General features: G+C 40.8%; 1 protein-coding gene across 1 annotated transcript; it reads left to right on the forward strand.

Moving 5' to 3' along the window:
- Positions 1–1,919: 1,919 nt before the first annotated feature.
- Positions 1,920–16,330, forward strand: rgra (retinal G protein coupled receptor a). Its single transcript, XM_078530839.1, has 7 exons — positions 1,920–2,083; positions 2,842–2,998; positions 3,369–3,490; positions 4,689–4,842; positions 11,775–11,892; positions 15,420–15,533; positions 15,922–16,330. The coding sequence occupies exons 1-7, from the start codon at positions 2,005–2,007 to the stop codon at positions 16,063–16,065; spliced, it is 888 nt and encodes a 295-aa protein (XP_078386965.1). The 5' UTR covers positions 1,920–2,004; the 3' UTR covers positions 16,066–16,330.
- The last annotated feature ends 270 nt before the right edge of the window (positions 16,331–16,600 follow it).

Below are 16,600 nucleotides of genomic sequence, written 5' to 3' on the forward strand. Positions count from 1 at the left end.
TGCTACGAATATATGAATATTCCCAGAATGATCATTCTGATTATTTGTTTAATGCAAATAATTTTTATGTGAGCTCACAGCATTGACACTTTAATAATCAAACCATTGTTTGGGCTGATGGTAGCTTAGTTAAGCTTTCAAAATTAAGTTAGCTGTCAATTTTTTTCTAGCATTTTTTTCATCATTCACCATTTCTCTTGAAGCCACTGACTCCTCCTGGCTGGTTGCCCTCCAAAGATAACTGGATAAATGGCTATTCTTCATATATGAGTCCAGACAGTAAATATTGACAATGGGGAGTATCTCAACACAGACTGATCCAGTCCTCACATGAAGTCCGCACACCCATTGTTGCAGAAGGGGTAAAAGCATTAACTCTGGCTATTTATCCATATTCTAAACCAAGGGTGTTGCAGCCAGTTCTAGTGCCATTACTGCAACCCCAACTGAGAACAATTAATTCATCACAAACCATACACAGGAAACTCCCAATAACATTGGATAAGTCACAAACATTAGGTCAGATTATTTAAATGTATAAATGCATATCCTTTCTTACCTAAACACACTAATAAGGAAATTCTAACTTGAAATGAAATTTGTGACTGGAGTCTGTACTATATTTCCTTCATTATCCAATTTCTTCATCCTCTTTTGTCAAAAGTGCCTGGATTGCTCTACATTTCCTCTGATAATAGAGTTAAGTGTGATTGCATAGTGAGTTGTAATGTCCTATTACACATGGAAGAATAGATTGGCAAACTGTGTTGTATGTATTTAACAGTATCACCTCAAGGAACCAACACTTCCAATGGTGATGTGAAACTTTCAAATCATGCCCCTTAAATTGTAGCACCTGTAATTTTAGCTCTGACCTTTTCTTGCTTTACATTTATTTTTGATGGAGGTATCCTCCTGAGGCTGAGGTGTGAGCCCTGGCTCTGTGGCTGCTTCTAAGGCAGAAGGATGTGGTTTCAAGTCCTACTCCAGAGACTTGAACACTTAATCTGGCACTTCCTGACAGTATGGAGGGAATATTGCATTGTGCCTGAGTGGGACTTCATCTGACAACCTTCTGGCTCAGTGGCAGCAGTGTTAGCAACTGAGTCACGGCTGACATTCCAGAAGAAGTTGGGTGAAGGTCTCTTCCTCACTGCAGTCGCTCAAGGGCAGTGTGCAATGGTACTGAAACTTTATCCACAAACATAACAGTGTGGCCTTAGCTTCGAGCAATACTACAATTAGCATGGCCTTGGCTCTGAGTTATATTACAATTAGCATGGCCTTGGCTCTGAGTTATACTACAATTAATGTGTAGCAGTGATAATCTGGGGCCTCCTCATCCATGGGGTGTCACACCTCCAACAAAATGCTAAATTAGTGCAAAACCTGACAGAGGGGTCATACAGTAAAACAGTAGCATTATTGAAGGTGTTGTGTGACCTTACATTTTGGGAAAATCATTCAGTAAGTGGAAGCAGGAAGCCCAATCAACTTCTTCAGAACTGTCAACATTGATAATATAACAGGAGCGAAACCAATTGTATCTAACAGAATATCTTAATCAAGTGAAGCAATATTAATCATTTAAGCGTATCCTTTAGATAGACTTGCTTATAGATATTTGTCATTATGGGGCAAGACTATTTGCAAATTTGAGTTGTTACCAAAGAACGCCAGTGTATAAAAGCAATACTGTGTCTGAATGGGAATATAGGCAGCTAACTGCAAACCTCACCAAAACAACTTTAATTTATGCTTCTTCACAAAGAGCTTGTTGTACTTTAATGAATGTGTTTAAAATTATGCAGATACGACTTAGTGGGCTTGTATACTCTGCAGTCATGGGACACTCTTCAAGACTGCTAACCCTCCCCTCTCTCCCAGAGTTACATAAACAACTGGCACCCATCCGTGCTTGAATAATCCTTTAAGAAGCGACTGTATTCTTGGTAAGCAGTGTTAAAGAGAACAATCAGCCTCTTGCCGCAGCAGAGTGTAAAGATGACAACTACCAAACCATTAATTGAGGGATTCAGTGACCTGGAAATGTTTGCATTGGGGTCCGTTCTATTACTGGAAGGTAAGTTGTGTAGGTTCATTTCTGATTGTTTAGTTTCACAGAAGCCAGTATAAGTGATGTACGCTCGATCGATTGCTTTTGCTTTCGGTTCCCGCTATTATATATGAATATTCCATTCAGTCACAATGACAGTGCAAGGCGCCAGAGCATTAATGTCTGTAAGCATATTTATATGCATGTGAGCGTATAAACAAGTGGGAATACTTTAGGGTTATATAATCAATGTAATGTGTGTGTGATTGTGTGTTTAGCGAGAGAAAGGGTGTTTATCTTCCACAACTTTTGTATCAGCACGAAGTTAAGTGCGGCCAAGACAATCTCAAGTCTCCAATGGGATTTTCGAAAGTGTATGTTTGGGTCTACTTCACGCGTATATTTTAGCTGCAAACAACCTGCATTTGCTGAATGATATAAGGTTTGGATCAGTTCTTCAGATTTCAGTTAGGTTTAAACTCTTTCGAGTTATCAACAGTCACAGATTGCAACTCTCTCGAGTACAATCACAGTTCTTGGTTTCCGGGAGTGGGACATGAACCCACAACCCTCTGATTCAAAGGCGAGGGTGCTATGAACTGAGCCACAGCTGACACCTCCCACAGTTAGGTTTAAAGATGCACATGTCCTGTAGTAGTCTGAATTAGATCCTGCTTCGCAAGAAAAAAAGTGACTATATCTGTGTGATCCAGTCTGAATGAATAACAGGATCTTGTGTTTTGCTATTTGAATCCATTCTCAGATTTCTCTGATCTGCTCCACAGCTCTCCTTGGACTACTCCTGAATGCGATAACAATTTTGTCCTTTTACAAGATAAAAGAACTCCGGAATCCAAGTAATCTTCTAATAGCCAGCTTGGCTGTATCCGACTCTGGCATTTCATTGAATGCATTTGTAGCTGCTTTCTCAACCTTTCTAAGGTAGATGTGGTAATCAATCTTTCAATTTGGTTTCAAGAATTACATAGAGTGTATAGCACAGAAAAAGGCCATTGGGCTCAACTGGTCTATACCAGTGTTATTCCACACTGGCCTCTTCCCACCCTACTTCATCTCAACCAATCCACATAACTTTCTATTCCTTTCTTCGCCTCGTGTTTATCTAACTTTCCCTTAAATACATCCACATTACTGGCTACTGGTAGCAAGTTCCACATTCTAACCACTTCCCGGACAAGTACATTTCTTCTGAATTTGCAATGGGATTTATTAGTGACTATCATATATTTAGGGTATCTAATTTTGATCTTCTCTAGACATTCATACTTATCTTGCCCTGCTTCCCTCATAGACACTGGCCTTATGGATCTGAAGGTTGCCAGACTCATGGTTTCCATGGATTTCTAGTATCCCTGGCCAGCATTAATGCATGTGCAGCCATTGCCTGGGACAGATACCACCTAAGCTGCAGCAGTAAGTAACTTCAAGCTAATTATTCAACACAATTGGCACAGATTAAATTGCCGACAGACAAAAGCATGGGGGTATGTTTGATTTTAAATTATTTTCAGTTTGCATTTTCCCAAATAAATTTGTGGGGGGAAAGCTCTGGAAATTTTGAAACTTAAAAAAAAATAGGCATTACATTTGACTAAAAAATTTAGATTAAGGAAAGCAAGGGAAACCTCAAACTGTAAAGAAAACATTTGCAGGTGACGACTTGCCTAACCATCTCACGTGAAATCTCAGGAAAACAAGCAAGTTAATTTATCTGAATGTCAGGAAAATGTGAACAAGCTGGAAAATGTGAAGCAGAACCAAGAATGCCTAATCCACTTGAAGCCTGTTGATGTTGTGGCCAGCTTCCCTTTAAAGCAGCCGTCACCGAGAGCCTCATTAGAATTCAGTCTTTGTGAGCGAATTAAGGAGTAGAGGAAGACTGTCAATAGTACATTATGAAGCTGATCTTTGTTTGAATAATCTGTTTATTTTAGCCAAGAAGATATAAGTTCCACTTATTTCAGTTTCTCCCTTAGCAAAACATTACAAGCAATGAGATTTCTAACAGTCTGAATGCTGTTCAATTATGTAAGGAGCTGCAGAAAATAATCCCCTTCTTGAACTCCGCTGAGCACTAAAGCTGATTTCATTTTTACATTGCTACTATTCTCCTCCTTTAACCCGAGGGTGATGATTCATCGCTGGGCTCTTAACTCCACAGCTACCAATGTTCACATTCCCCAGTGAACCGTGGTGGTAAAGCCATTGCAAGCTGCTTAATTACAGGGAAGGCATCATGGTCAACCCTGAAACTGTCCACTTATGGACTTATGCTAGAAAAAGAAGAATCCTAGCTAACCTCCCTGTACCTAACCCATCAGGGGTCAAACCTGGGGCCATTTTGGTGTGTTACTCAGGGTGATTAAAGTCACTGAGCCATTGGGCTCTGATATTTTATCTTGATGTATCTGAATTATGACAATAGTTGGCCTGTGGCTTGAAAATTGAGCAAACTATGATATTAAAGTTTACATGCTTTTGTAAATTAACTACAAAAATTCTAATTGATAATCTCAATGGTGTGAGTTGGTTTAATTTAAATGTTCACACATTGGAGACAAAGAACCATTGATCTATGAATTGATGTCCATGTGTTAAACCTATATTGTAGGATCAAGACTACAATGGAGGAGTACAATAACTGTTCTATCAATTGTCTGGGGATTTGCTGGATTCTGGGCTGCTATGCCATTGTTGGGATGGGGTGAATATAACTACGAACCATTGAGAACTTGCTGCACTTTGGACTACTCTAAAGGTGACAGGTGTGTATATGATTTTAAAAAATATGTAATTCATCCTCAGGATCTGGGTCTCGCTGGCAAGGCCAGCGTTTATTGGCAATCCCTAACTGCCCTGAGAAAGTTGTGGTGGGCTGCCTTCTTTGTAATGATTTGCTAGAACTGAGTGGTTTGCTAGGCCACTTCAGAGAGCAGGTAAGAGTCAGCCATATGGCATTTAGGCCACATTTAGGCCAGATCAGGTAAGGAGACCAGGGGCTTAGATTTTTAGGCCCTGATGTGGGGGGAAGCATGGAAATGGGAAGGTACAGATTTTCATGCTGCCGGCCGGCACCAATCCTGCCCAAGGGCCATTTTTCTAGATACAGAATGAGGAGTGGCAGGGCTATCCACCCATAAGACAATTACGGCTATTTAAAGCAGGAGTGTAGCGCCAAATTTTGAGGTGCAGAAGCTCTAAGAAAATGTGTTGGCCATATCATTTCTAAATCTACTATTACACTGTTTTCTTATATATTAATCATTTGAGTCCCCAAACATAAGAAAACCTATGCTTTTAAGTGAAAAATATGAGTGCCGATAGGCATTTTATTTCAGACCATGTGGTATTTTGAATCATTAGTCTTTAGCATACTAGAATTTCATTATGAAACAATTTAATTATTTAAGTCAAGCCTATTAAAAACATGAATTACAGAAAACTTTACTTACTTCTGACTGGGGGATAGTATACAGAGGGGCCACTGCTTTTCTTGATTTACATTAATAACCTAGACCTGGGTCTACAGGCCACAATTTCAAAATTTGAAGATGATGCAAGATTTAGAAATATTGTGAACTGTGAGGAGAATAGTGATAAACTGCAAGAGGATATAGACAGGCTGGTGGAATGGCAACACATGGCAGATGAAAATTAATGTGGGGGTATGAGGGAGGGAATAGGGGAGGGGAGAGAAGGTGGAGAATGGGGCATGGAAGGGGGAAAATAAAGAATGCAGGGCAGGAGAGAAATGAGGCAGGGGGAGGAATAGGGTAGGGGAAGGATTTGGAGGGAGGTGAAGAAGTTGGGGGGAGGAGAGTGGAGGAAGGGTGGGAGTGGAGGGGGGCATAAATAGTCTGGGGTGAGGGAGGAAGGGGGTAGATTTTGACCAGTTTCCCCAGGTTACTGGTCTGGAGCTGTGGAGCAGCCTCTGGGAGGGTGCATTTAAAAATAGGGCGTGAATCTTGCAGTCAGGAGCTAGGGCTGAGAAACTGTCACTAAGCAAGAGCCCCATGGTGAATCCTCAGATAATAGGATTCATCATTCGCTGAATGAACAAAGTACAAGAAGATCAGTGCAAAGTGTTGTTCCCCTTTGAGCTAACTTTCACCCTTAATAACACCAGAGCCAACAACAAACAAAAACACAAGTGCAAAGTAGATGCCGCAATTCTGAATGTCGTTAGAAAACAGAAAATGCTGCAAATCCTCAGCAGGTTTGGAAGCATCTGTGCAGGGAGAAACAGAATGGCTTCAGGTCCATGATCTTCCTAAGTACAGTACTGGAAAATGTTTGAGAGATGCAACAGTTAACAGTAAACCAGTGCCAGGCTAAGCTAAGCTTTTAATAACATGCTTAAAGGAAACATCTCAGTATCAAACTGACCAAAACAAGTTCCAGGAAAGGACTTAAGTGCCTGAACAGATCTCCAGAACTGCCTAATTTTTGGCCAATTATCTTAAATAGCAGCCAGTACACAATAAAAGTCACTTCATAGAGTGCCGGAATGTAGATGTAAATGTGACATTAGAAATTAATTTGCCTAATAGTCAGTCACGTAACACTCACTCAGTGATCAGCCAAATGCAGTATATGGCACTCAAAGATTACTTTCAATGCAAACAGAGCCATAGTAATGAAAGATGATGACCAGTCCACCCTACACAGTGAGTCCAGTTTCCCCGCCTTGATACAGGACTCAGAACCCATGAAACACAAGTGGTAAATCCTTATTCTTGTTACAAGGCCTTACCTGAACAAGCTTTTCATGTTAATCACTCATTGCTTTGATGGTGGTGTTAGGAGGGAAAGTAAAACAATACCATTGAACTGTTATCATTCTTTCTGTCATTAAATACTCAGTCCAGTAAATTAATTTTTTAAATAAAAAAACAAAATGCATCCGATTAAAGTTGCCCGGAAAATTCTAGAATTTGGAATACTGAAAAGTAGGGAGCGAGGTTCATTTTCTTTGCCCTGCTCAACCGCCCCCACCCCTGTGAAACTTCTTCACCAATTAGGACGCTCGCAAAAACTTTTTCTGGTCAACCCCAGAGCGCATGTAACTTTTGGACCAGAGTGTAAAATTGCCTGGGAAAAGTGCGCGCAAGAAGTATAAGGACACTGGTTTAAACATGAGGTTAAGTAGCTGCATCTTCCTCCCACCACCTTCAGGACACATACAAGTTGTTTGCTACTTGGCACCGTAGTCTATATATTTTTGGTAATTAATATTCCCTAATTGCTTGAAAAACGAAAATTGCATTCAGGTCCCCGGTTGCTGACACTTGTACTCTTGATGCTTATTTTGGACAATTATACATTCTAATTGTTGTAGCTCTCCCCCCATTTGGATATTGCTCAATTAACACATTACTGCTGCACAACAAAATGCCAAGACATCAGAACAAGTGCAAAAGGAATTTCCTCAAAGCATGTCACAGCATGAGATAAGACCTGGCAGTGGGTGCAGGAATTGTTTTCAGTGTTGATATAATGTTTGATTTATATTGATAAACTTTGTATTAATAATGACAGTGACTTCAGAACTACGATTTTTTGTGTCCTTCGTTATGACTTTTGTTCATATGGTTTATCCGGTTTGGGGCCCTTTGTAACTGTTCTTTTCTAGTGCCACCCAATTGCAAATCGAAATTGTGAAAAGAGGACAGTGCTGGCAATGTTTGCAGATTCCTACTCCTTGGTTTAATAGTCTGAGCAAATTCAAAAGAATGACTCAGTAAATAAATGGCCCAGTAGTCTCAAAAATAGTTAACTACCGGGGATAGCTCATCTGTAGTTTAAAATGTGTTTAAAAGGACAAACTGATTCTAAAAGTCTTCTACTTCAAGTCTTTACCGTGCACTTTTCCAGAACAAAAGAAAGTTTTAAAAATAAATTCTGTCAATACTTTAGAGATAATTATAGAACACATTTAATTCATCTGTGAATTTAGTTCATTGTAGAGTTGACATTTATGGAATCAAATAATGATTCCTACTTCCCCTCCACCCCAACTTCCTCCAACTTCCCACCGCCCCCCCAACCCCCTCCTTCCGCACTCACCAACCACCCCCCCCCCCCACCACTGACACCCCCCACCTCCCCAGCAACAAGTGAAATTGACCTGAAAGACCAGCTTCAAAAAATTGGAACTGTATGTTCCGGTTTCTTTTTCAGCCGGTTTGTCAGGCTCTAAGCTCTGGCTGTCCAGCGTGGATGAAGAAAACTCAGTTTAAAACACTGAGCCCAGGTTCCCCTAGCCCCCAGGCTCCAGTGTTTGGAACCTTTTGCAACAGTTGCATCGGAGCAGCACTCCAGCAGCACCATACCCTGCTTTACAGGCCCATTGTCATAGGCAGACTGGGATTTTCCAGTCAGCCTCCAGGTCCAACTGAGGTGTCGGGGAATGGGCCAGCTGCCTAGAGGCATCCTCCCAGCGGCAGCCCAAGGGCCAGCGCTTCCTACAGATTTGAGGCCCTCCCTGCCTGCCTGACTTCAGCTACAGCTGCTGACTGACATGTCAAAGGGCTTCCGCAACACAACGGTGGCCTGGCTGCTAAAGGGATTTTTCATTTTAAAGTTAAAAAAAGTTGGAGAGAGGGCACCTCCATCTTGAGGCACCCTCCCTCTTCCTTACCTGAAAAGGAAGCCTATTGCTTATTCAGTGCTGGAGAGCCTCCTATTGGCCCTCCGTCTTCAAGAGCCCACCCCCTGGTAATTAATTGGCCAACTGGGTAAAAATCACAGATGAGTGACTGTTCCCCCAACACTGCAGACTTCTGACCCCCATTTGACCCATTCGGGCTCTCAAAACCAGAGGGGTAAATCTTCTCCTGAGTTTTCATCCTTAAAGGACATTAAAAAAAAAACTAGTTTGATAATGACAATCTTAACAGTTTCAAAGTCATTATTGCTAGCATCATCTTTTTATCTTTAGATTTTTTTGAACTGAAATCAAAGCCTCAGGTGACCATGGTGAAATTTAACTCATTTTCTTGGGGTGATTATCCTGGCCTCTGGGTTTTACTAGAATGAAAACGGAAAAACTGGAGATGGCGTTTTAGGTCATTTTCTGTTTTGTTTTCAGATTTCGGGCATCTACACACAATATTTTGCCCTGGGTTACTAGTATCACAATGTAACAACTGCGTAATGTACCCTTGAAGTGTGGTACCCTGAAACTGAAACCATTAATACCACTATAGTCCCCCGCCCATTGTACTAGGTAATTATTGTCAAAGAGAAGCAGTTTTAGCTTCTCATGAGCACAACCTATTGGACCATTAATGCAACTAATGCCTGAAGTACCATAGCACTTCAAACACCAGGTGTTACTGGCTGAGGCTTACACTTTGCAATTACTTAGCAATACTAGTCAGGAAGTACAAGGTTTCAAATTTCAGGAAAATCCCATAGGCTTCCAGATGCTCTGAAATTTGAAATGCTCCTTAAAGGGAGACGAGGTTTAACACGTTTGGTTTGTAGGTGGCCTTTTTCTTAAAACAGTCAGTATTCCCCACTTATCATTGTGGGTCATCCTGCACCATGGTCTCTAATGCCTGCACTAAATTAAGCTTTCTTTTTCACAAAAGCCATTGAGAAAAATAAAAGGAGGTATGGCGTAAGACTCAGCCAATGGCTGCTGGTGCATGCTAACCTGCTTCCATAACCTCAATATGTCACATGCTTTAGCCTGAGAGCACTGTCTAAATATATAAATGAGATGCCCTCATTGCTGTACTTTACTTTTCTGCTCTTCAGTGCAGTAACTTTTTACTATAATGTTGAGTCATTGTGACGTGTAGTTCAGTGAAGTTTATCCGAATGCAGGCTCTGTTAATCCATGGGTGCGTTTGGATATTATGAGTGTTTAGAGTTTCTCAGTGTCTGATCATCCCGCTGTCACTAGAACATAAAAACCAATAGTGAATCAAGGTAATTCAGCCCATCAAAGCTTATTTGTTCAGTACACTAATTCTCCCATCCTGGCATCCAATTGTTCTTTGACTAAAGTAGGTCAGAGGCTGGGAATTCTGCGGTGAGTAACTCACCTCCTGAATCCCCAAAGCCTGTCCACCACCTCCAAGGTACAAGTCAGGAGTGCGATGGAATACTCTCCACTTGCCTGGATGAGTGCAACTCCAACAGCAATCGAGAAGCTCAACACTATCCAGGAGGAAGTAGCCTGCTTGATTGGCACCCCATCCACCACCTTAAATGTCCACTCCCTCCATCACCATAGCACAGTGGCAGCTGTGTGTACCATCTACAAGGTACACTGCAGCAACTCACCAAGGCTCCTTCAACAGCACCTTCCAAACCCACGACCCCTACCATCTAGAAGGACAAGGGCAGCAGATACATGGGAACACCACTACCTGGAAGTTCCCCTCCAAGCTGCACACCATCCCAACTTGGAAATATATCGCCGTTCCTTCACTGTCACTGGTCAAAATCCTGGAACTCCCTTCCTAACAGTACTGTGGGTGTACCTATACCACATGGACTGCAGTGGTTCAAGAAGACAGCTCACCACTACCTTCTCAAGGGCAATTATGGATGGGCAATAAATACTGGCCTAGCCAGCGACACCCACATCCCATGAAAGAATAAAGAAATATATTTTTCACTCATTTCTCTTCATGTGCCTTCATCATAGTTTCTTGGTGCCATTTGAAGTAATAATCTGCAGTTACCTTGTCTATTCCATTTAAAACTGTGATGCAGGTATCATGTCCCAGACTAAGACCCATCAAGCCTGTCTCACTCATCTACATTGTCTCCCAATATCTTAAATCTAAAATCCTTGACTTCATCTTTAAATCCCTCCATGGCCTCACCTCATCCTGTTACTGCAGCCTCCTCTAGCTCTACCACTCCCCATACTCTCCATCTCTCTGACACTGGCCTCTTGTGTGTTACTCTCTCCTTGCTTTGCCGCATAATTGGCAGCTGTGCCTTCAGAAACTCAAGCTTACAATGTCGATATCTCTCTCTGTTTCTCAATCTCCCCTTCCTCCTATAAGATCCTCCATACAAACCATCTATTCAACCAAGCTTTTGCCCACCTCACCTAATCTTTCCTTCTCTGGCTCAACTTCCATTTTCCACTCCTTAAAATCTCTTTCTACATTAGAGGCACTTTATAAAGGTAAGTTGTAGTAAAGTTCTCTTGGAACAGGTGCAAATTTAAATCCTTAGAACAGCAAGGGGAAAATCACTGCTCTCAAAGGGCAGGTAGGTTGACAAAGTGTCATGGTGGGGGTTCCAACAGTCTCCAGGACAACCTTACAAACCGGGTTTGACACCGTGATGGATTTAGAGTCCATGAACCACTGTGAAATGACCACTCCAGGTCAGGCTTGATTCCAGATTTGCATTATCAGTTTAGTAGTGCCATGTGAAGTAGAAACTGCTTCACACTAATGCTAAACTAACAGTATAAGGCACACTTAGTTTAAATGAGGAGAGAGTCTCCTGTTCTTTTGGAGCACTAACTCCTGAGCAGATGTCTTCAATGTGGTCTTGAGAACAGTTCTTGAAGTCACATTGCCCTCAGCAGGTGTTCACAAACAAGAAAACTGACCAAATAATATAATCTGCAGGTGCTGCAAAACTGTCCATTCTACTATATGAAGCATGAATCAGAGTCTAACATATAATATTGTCTGTACCTTGATTTTTTTTGTTCCAGAAATTTTGTCTCATTCTCCATTCCAATGGCATTATTCGAATTTGCCCTCCCACTTCTCATCTTGGTAACTTCTTACCAATCGTGTGCAAATAAATTCAAGAAAACTGGACAAGTCAAGGTAAATAATCTTATTAAGAGCGCAACAGAAAATCCTTTGATCTTTTCATTGTCCTAACAATGCGCTTCCAGATCAATAGTGATTTTCTTGTCTGCTCCATGATTTTACTGTACCATACTTTTGTTCTAAAACCCACTGCACAAAACTGCCTCTAATTAATTAATTGGGATGGTAATACAGGTGAGCCTCACTCAGAGAGGCAACAGGAATGTATTGAATTTGAATAGCCAGTTATTAATGGAGAGAGTTACTTAGCAAAATGAGTTGTAAAAGTACTTCAGTATCATTGTAAATTAGCATTAGTAGATGCTGAGTATTAATTACTGCACTGATCAAGTCTGACATTGTTACAATTGATGAAGTTGTTTTGGGGTTAAATCCCTTGATGGCTGACAGTCTGACAGCGTTAAATAATCACTCTGTTGAACAGTTTGGGATCTGTCAGGTTGACTTAAATGGAAAAGGAAATTGGGCACAAGACTGTTCATTTGCTTTTGTCCATTTTGCACAACTGCAAGTCAAAATTCACTCTCCTTGACTGTGAATGGGAATGTCCCAGAACATACATGACCATCTCTTCAGGAGCAGTGTGACTGAGTCAATCTCCTTTCTTCTCTGGAACACATATGTTAGTTTCATGAGCCTCATGTTGATGAGCCCCTTCTCAGGAGGGTTATCTTTCATCCGGCTGAACCACCTTCCATTCGAGCTCTATCTGAGCAAGCCAGCTCGCCTCTCACCTTTCCTAGTCTCAGATAATTGTACAGTTAAACAACTGTAATTTCTGCCTTTGGTACGCTAATACAATCTTACTCTCTGTCTCGATAGGCCTTTGCCTTGAGTGTCTGTCTTGAAAGAGACTGGAGAAAACAAAAAGAGTATCCTTCAAACAAAGAGAAGATAAGAGAATTAAGAAAGACAAAAATAAAGACTGCTTCTGTTGCTATATTTACAATGGCAAAGCGAGACTGATTAGAATAGATGCCAGTCTAACAATGTCTAATACTATTTCCATGAGAGATGCCATGTTTTATTTTTATACGTTAGTTTCAAAAAGAAGCTCCTACGTCTCATTAAGCAGTCTGAGTGACACATTTGGTAAAAATGGAGGGTTCTAATAGATGTCAGAACACTCCAGAACCCTAGGGCTGTCTTTAAATTGATGGCACGTGGATTCTTGAGGATTTTGAAACTTAGTGTATTGTTTTTGCTCCCAGCATATCCACATGATTTTGACAATTCAATGTCTTCCTAAGTACTTCCCTTGGGTCTGATTTTTGAAGTGGCTAATGATGCCAGTGGTCTGGCAGTGTGCTCCAGATCACTCAGGGGATCCGAGTTGCTGTGGCAACAAGTACTTTTACATGCATGTTGTAGTCTGGATCTATGGATAATGATGGTCAAGCTCCAATGTTCTTCCCATCACATGGCTGACCAGGAATCTCTACTGCTCATACCACCTGCCATTGGCGTGTGTTGGAAGGATTTACAAGTTGATATTCAACCTCGTTGGTCGCATTATGAACACATCTTCCTTGCCACCAAGTCCTGGGGTGGAACTCAAACCCTGGGCTCAGAGGCAGGGACGTTACCCATTGCACCACATGATGTTCACAATGATGCCAGTAAGGAATGGCTATTTGCATACACAGTATTCATGTTGCAATTAATTTAGAATATTTATGGCTTAATTAGCTAAGAGACTCATATTGGCTAAAAACATTATGGCTTGATGGTTTCTGCTTGCTATCCACTTCCCAGCATTCAATTCAACTGCTGAATCCATCTTGACTGAGCAGCTTTCAATTTGAAATTCTATTTTGTGCACGTCTCAAGCCATTGTCATTATTTTCCTTAGAAATGGGTATAGTGGATCTTCAATAGAATGATAGCACGAAATGAGAAAATAGTTATGAAGAAAAGCTTAAAATTAGGGCATTTTTTACTGGAACAGAGGTAGAGATCCAATAGAGGTATTCAAAAAGTGCTAACTAGTGAAAATTGGCTTCAACTTGTTAGAGAATAGGTAACAAGAGGGCAAAACTCATTAAGAAGGAAGAAATAATTTAGAAGAAATTTGTTTCATGATGTGTTACTATAACAAAAAATGCCTTATTTCAAGAGCCTCGATAGGCAATGTGGAACATTGTCAAAGCCAGTTGGACTAATATTTGCAAAGGAAGAATTAAAAGGAACAAGGAAAGAAGAAGGAATAGCTACCACGTGTTTTGTAATTTCTATTATTTTATGAAAAATTTTCTTTCACTGATCCTGAGAATGCTGGAATAACTCTTCCTTCATCACTCCAAAAGCAAGATGGAAGCTGCCTAGTATCATAGAATCAAAAAAAAAAGTACAGCACATAAAAAGGCCCATTGAGTCTGCATTAGCTTAATCCAAGAGCAACCCGGATAGCCCACTCCCCACATCCATGCAATTTTTCTCTTTCAAATACTTGTCCAATTCTCTTTTGAGAACTACTATTGAATTTGTTTCCAACACCCTATCAGGCAGTGCATTCCGAATCCTAACCATTCGTCCTGTAAAACAGTTTTTCCTCATGTTGTCTATGGTTCTTTTGCCAATCACCTTAAATCTGTGCCTTCTTGTTAGTGACCCTTCAGCCATTGGAAACAGTTTCTCTCTATTTGCTCATTTAAACTCATTGTGATTTTAAACAACATCAAGGGTGTGATAGATCTCATGGCTGAATAGGTAAATCTATGAACCAGAAGTTAAGTAAACTATACAGACCGGGAAAACCTGTAATTTGATACCTGGTTTAGTTACCCGATAGGGTAGGAACACTACAATTCACTTCTTTGGCCTCAAGCTAAAGAAGGAAACAATAAATCAGCCAAATCATCCCGCTTCTGATTACTTTTTAATAGCCCAGTTTTGGCAGGTGATCTCAGACGTGTCCAGTCATCATCTTGTCATCACTCAATATGCATGAATGGTCAGTTCCACCAGGGCCCATTGGATAATGATCAGAAGTGGGGAGCTGGCCAACTTTGCCCTACACAGCCCAGCGCGACCAACTGTTAGATCTCTGGTGATACCTGTTCTGAGATCAACCATCTGAATGCAGATCTGACCTGGGAGCTGCTTGTCTGCAGAGCTTAGCTGCTCACAAGGTAGATGAGCTGAACCATTAGGGGAACCCAAAGACGGGTGTTAGGAAGCTCAGTAAGTTGATCTAGAGAGGAACTAACACTCATGGAACCATAGTCCAGCAAGGAATCAATACTATTAAAGGGTAGGTAAAGGATAAAATGCCAGCAAACTAAAGCAGTGAAAAGTGCTGTAGGGCCAGCCAAGCATAATGGGTTAGGGGGGGGGATTTTGCAAGGTTGGATTGGCATATCTCTGATGAATAAAGAGGCAGAAGGTATCAGAAGGTTGGAGAATATCATAGACACAGAATAGACAAAAAATCCAGTGGGACCTGGTGGTTTAGCATAGTGGTGATATAATTATTGCATGACTTGAATCATTCTAACTCCATTTGTTTTGTTTCCACTCAGTTTAATACTGGATTGCCTTGTAAAACCCTCCTATTTTGCTGGGGACCTTATAGCCTGTTGTGCCTGTATGCTATTGTTCAAAATGCTACTGCCTTATCTCCACAACTGAGAATGGTAAGTGACAGTAGCTGGTGTTATATTGAGAAGGGCGCATGTACAAGGTGGGGGTGGGCTAACATTACGCAAATGGTACTAACTTACTTCAGAATAAACCAGGGCAATTTCTTTGATTTTCCGTTTATTTCTCAATTATGCTGATTACAGACAGACAGACAGACAGACAGACAGAAAGAATTATATGTTGGCCATTTGTTTAGAGATGCAGTAAAATTGACAAGAAATCTGGAAAATACATTAGTTTTGTGTTTGGAGGAGGTGTGGATACGCGATTATTGATTCACGTGGGGGTCACTAGATATTTGCTGTTTCTATTACTCAGTTTAATGAACTTATAAAACTAACGTCACTATAATACACTTTCCATTTACCCTTGTTTCGGCAGCTTCCTGCAATCCTTGCAAAGACATCCCCTGTAGCCAATGCCTTTGTCTATGCTCTAGGGAACCCAAACTACAGAGGAGGGATCTGGTCCTTCCTGACAGGACAGAAAATGGAACCCACTGAAATGGATGGAAAAGTTAAATAAATAAAATACAACTGTTTATAGAACAATTGTTGGAACATGAACTGATGGCAAAGAGAAGCTGTCGATCCAATCTGTATATCAAGTTATTTCCACCCTAGAAACATATTGTGCCATGTACAAACAAGAGGTTAGAATGAATGTATTGGTAGTTTATAATAACACTTGAATATGCACGTACTGCTTTTGACTCCCAGCCTTAAGTTACCAAAACATTTACAATGACTGTTCGGTATGTTGCAAATAAATGATGATGATCTATGTTCTATTTTCTGTTTCAGTCCCTTTGATGTATTGCATTTCACCTGTTTTATAAAAGATTGTGGAACTTTTGTTGTTTGTTTAAGAGGAGCAATGTATAATTAGCAATGCACAACTTAGTTTATAAAGAAGGTAAAGCTTGCAACATGTGTAGATTCGATCTTTCATCTAAGGAAGTGTGTTTATGTGGAACATGACTACTATATCAGCACCATTTTCAAAAACTCAAGCTCAGGAATAAAATGGAGCCTGCTGACTTGTGCAAATTAGAAAAGGA

Source organism: Cetorhinus maximus, chromosome 27, assembly GCF_964194155.1.
Source record: "Cetorhinus maximus chromosome 27, sCetMax3.hap1.1, whole genome shotgun sequence".
NCBI lineage: Eukaryota > Metazoa > Chordata > Chondrichthyes > Lamniformes > Cetorhinidae > Cetorhinus > Cetorhinus maximus.

What these genes read in the sequence shown, in the direction of transcription:
- rgra (XM_078530839.1), top strand. Translation starts at nt 2,005, where the DNA reads ATGACAACTACCAAACCATTAATTGAGGGATTCAGTGACCTGGAAATG. An exon ending in ATACCACCTAAGCTGCAGCA is followed by an intron (nt 3,491 to 4,688) that starts GTAAGTAACTTC and finishes CCTATATTGTAG; the next exon opens with GATCAAGACTACAATGGAGG. An exon ending in GACTACTCTAAAGGTGACAG is followed by an intron (nt 4,843 to 11,774) that starts GTGTGTATATGA and finishes TTTTTGTTCCAG; the next exon opens with AAATTTTGTCTCATTCTCCA.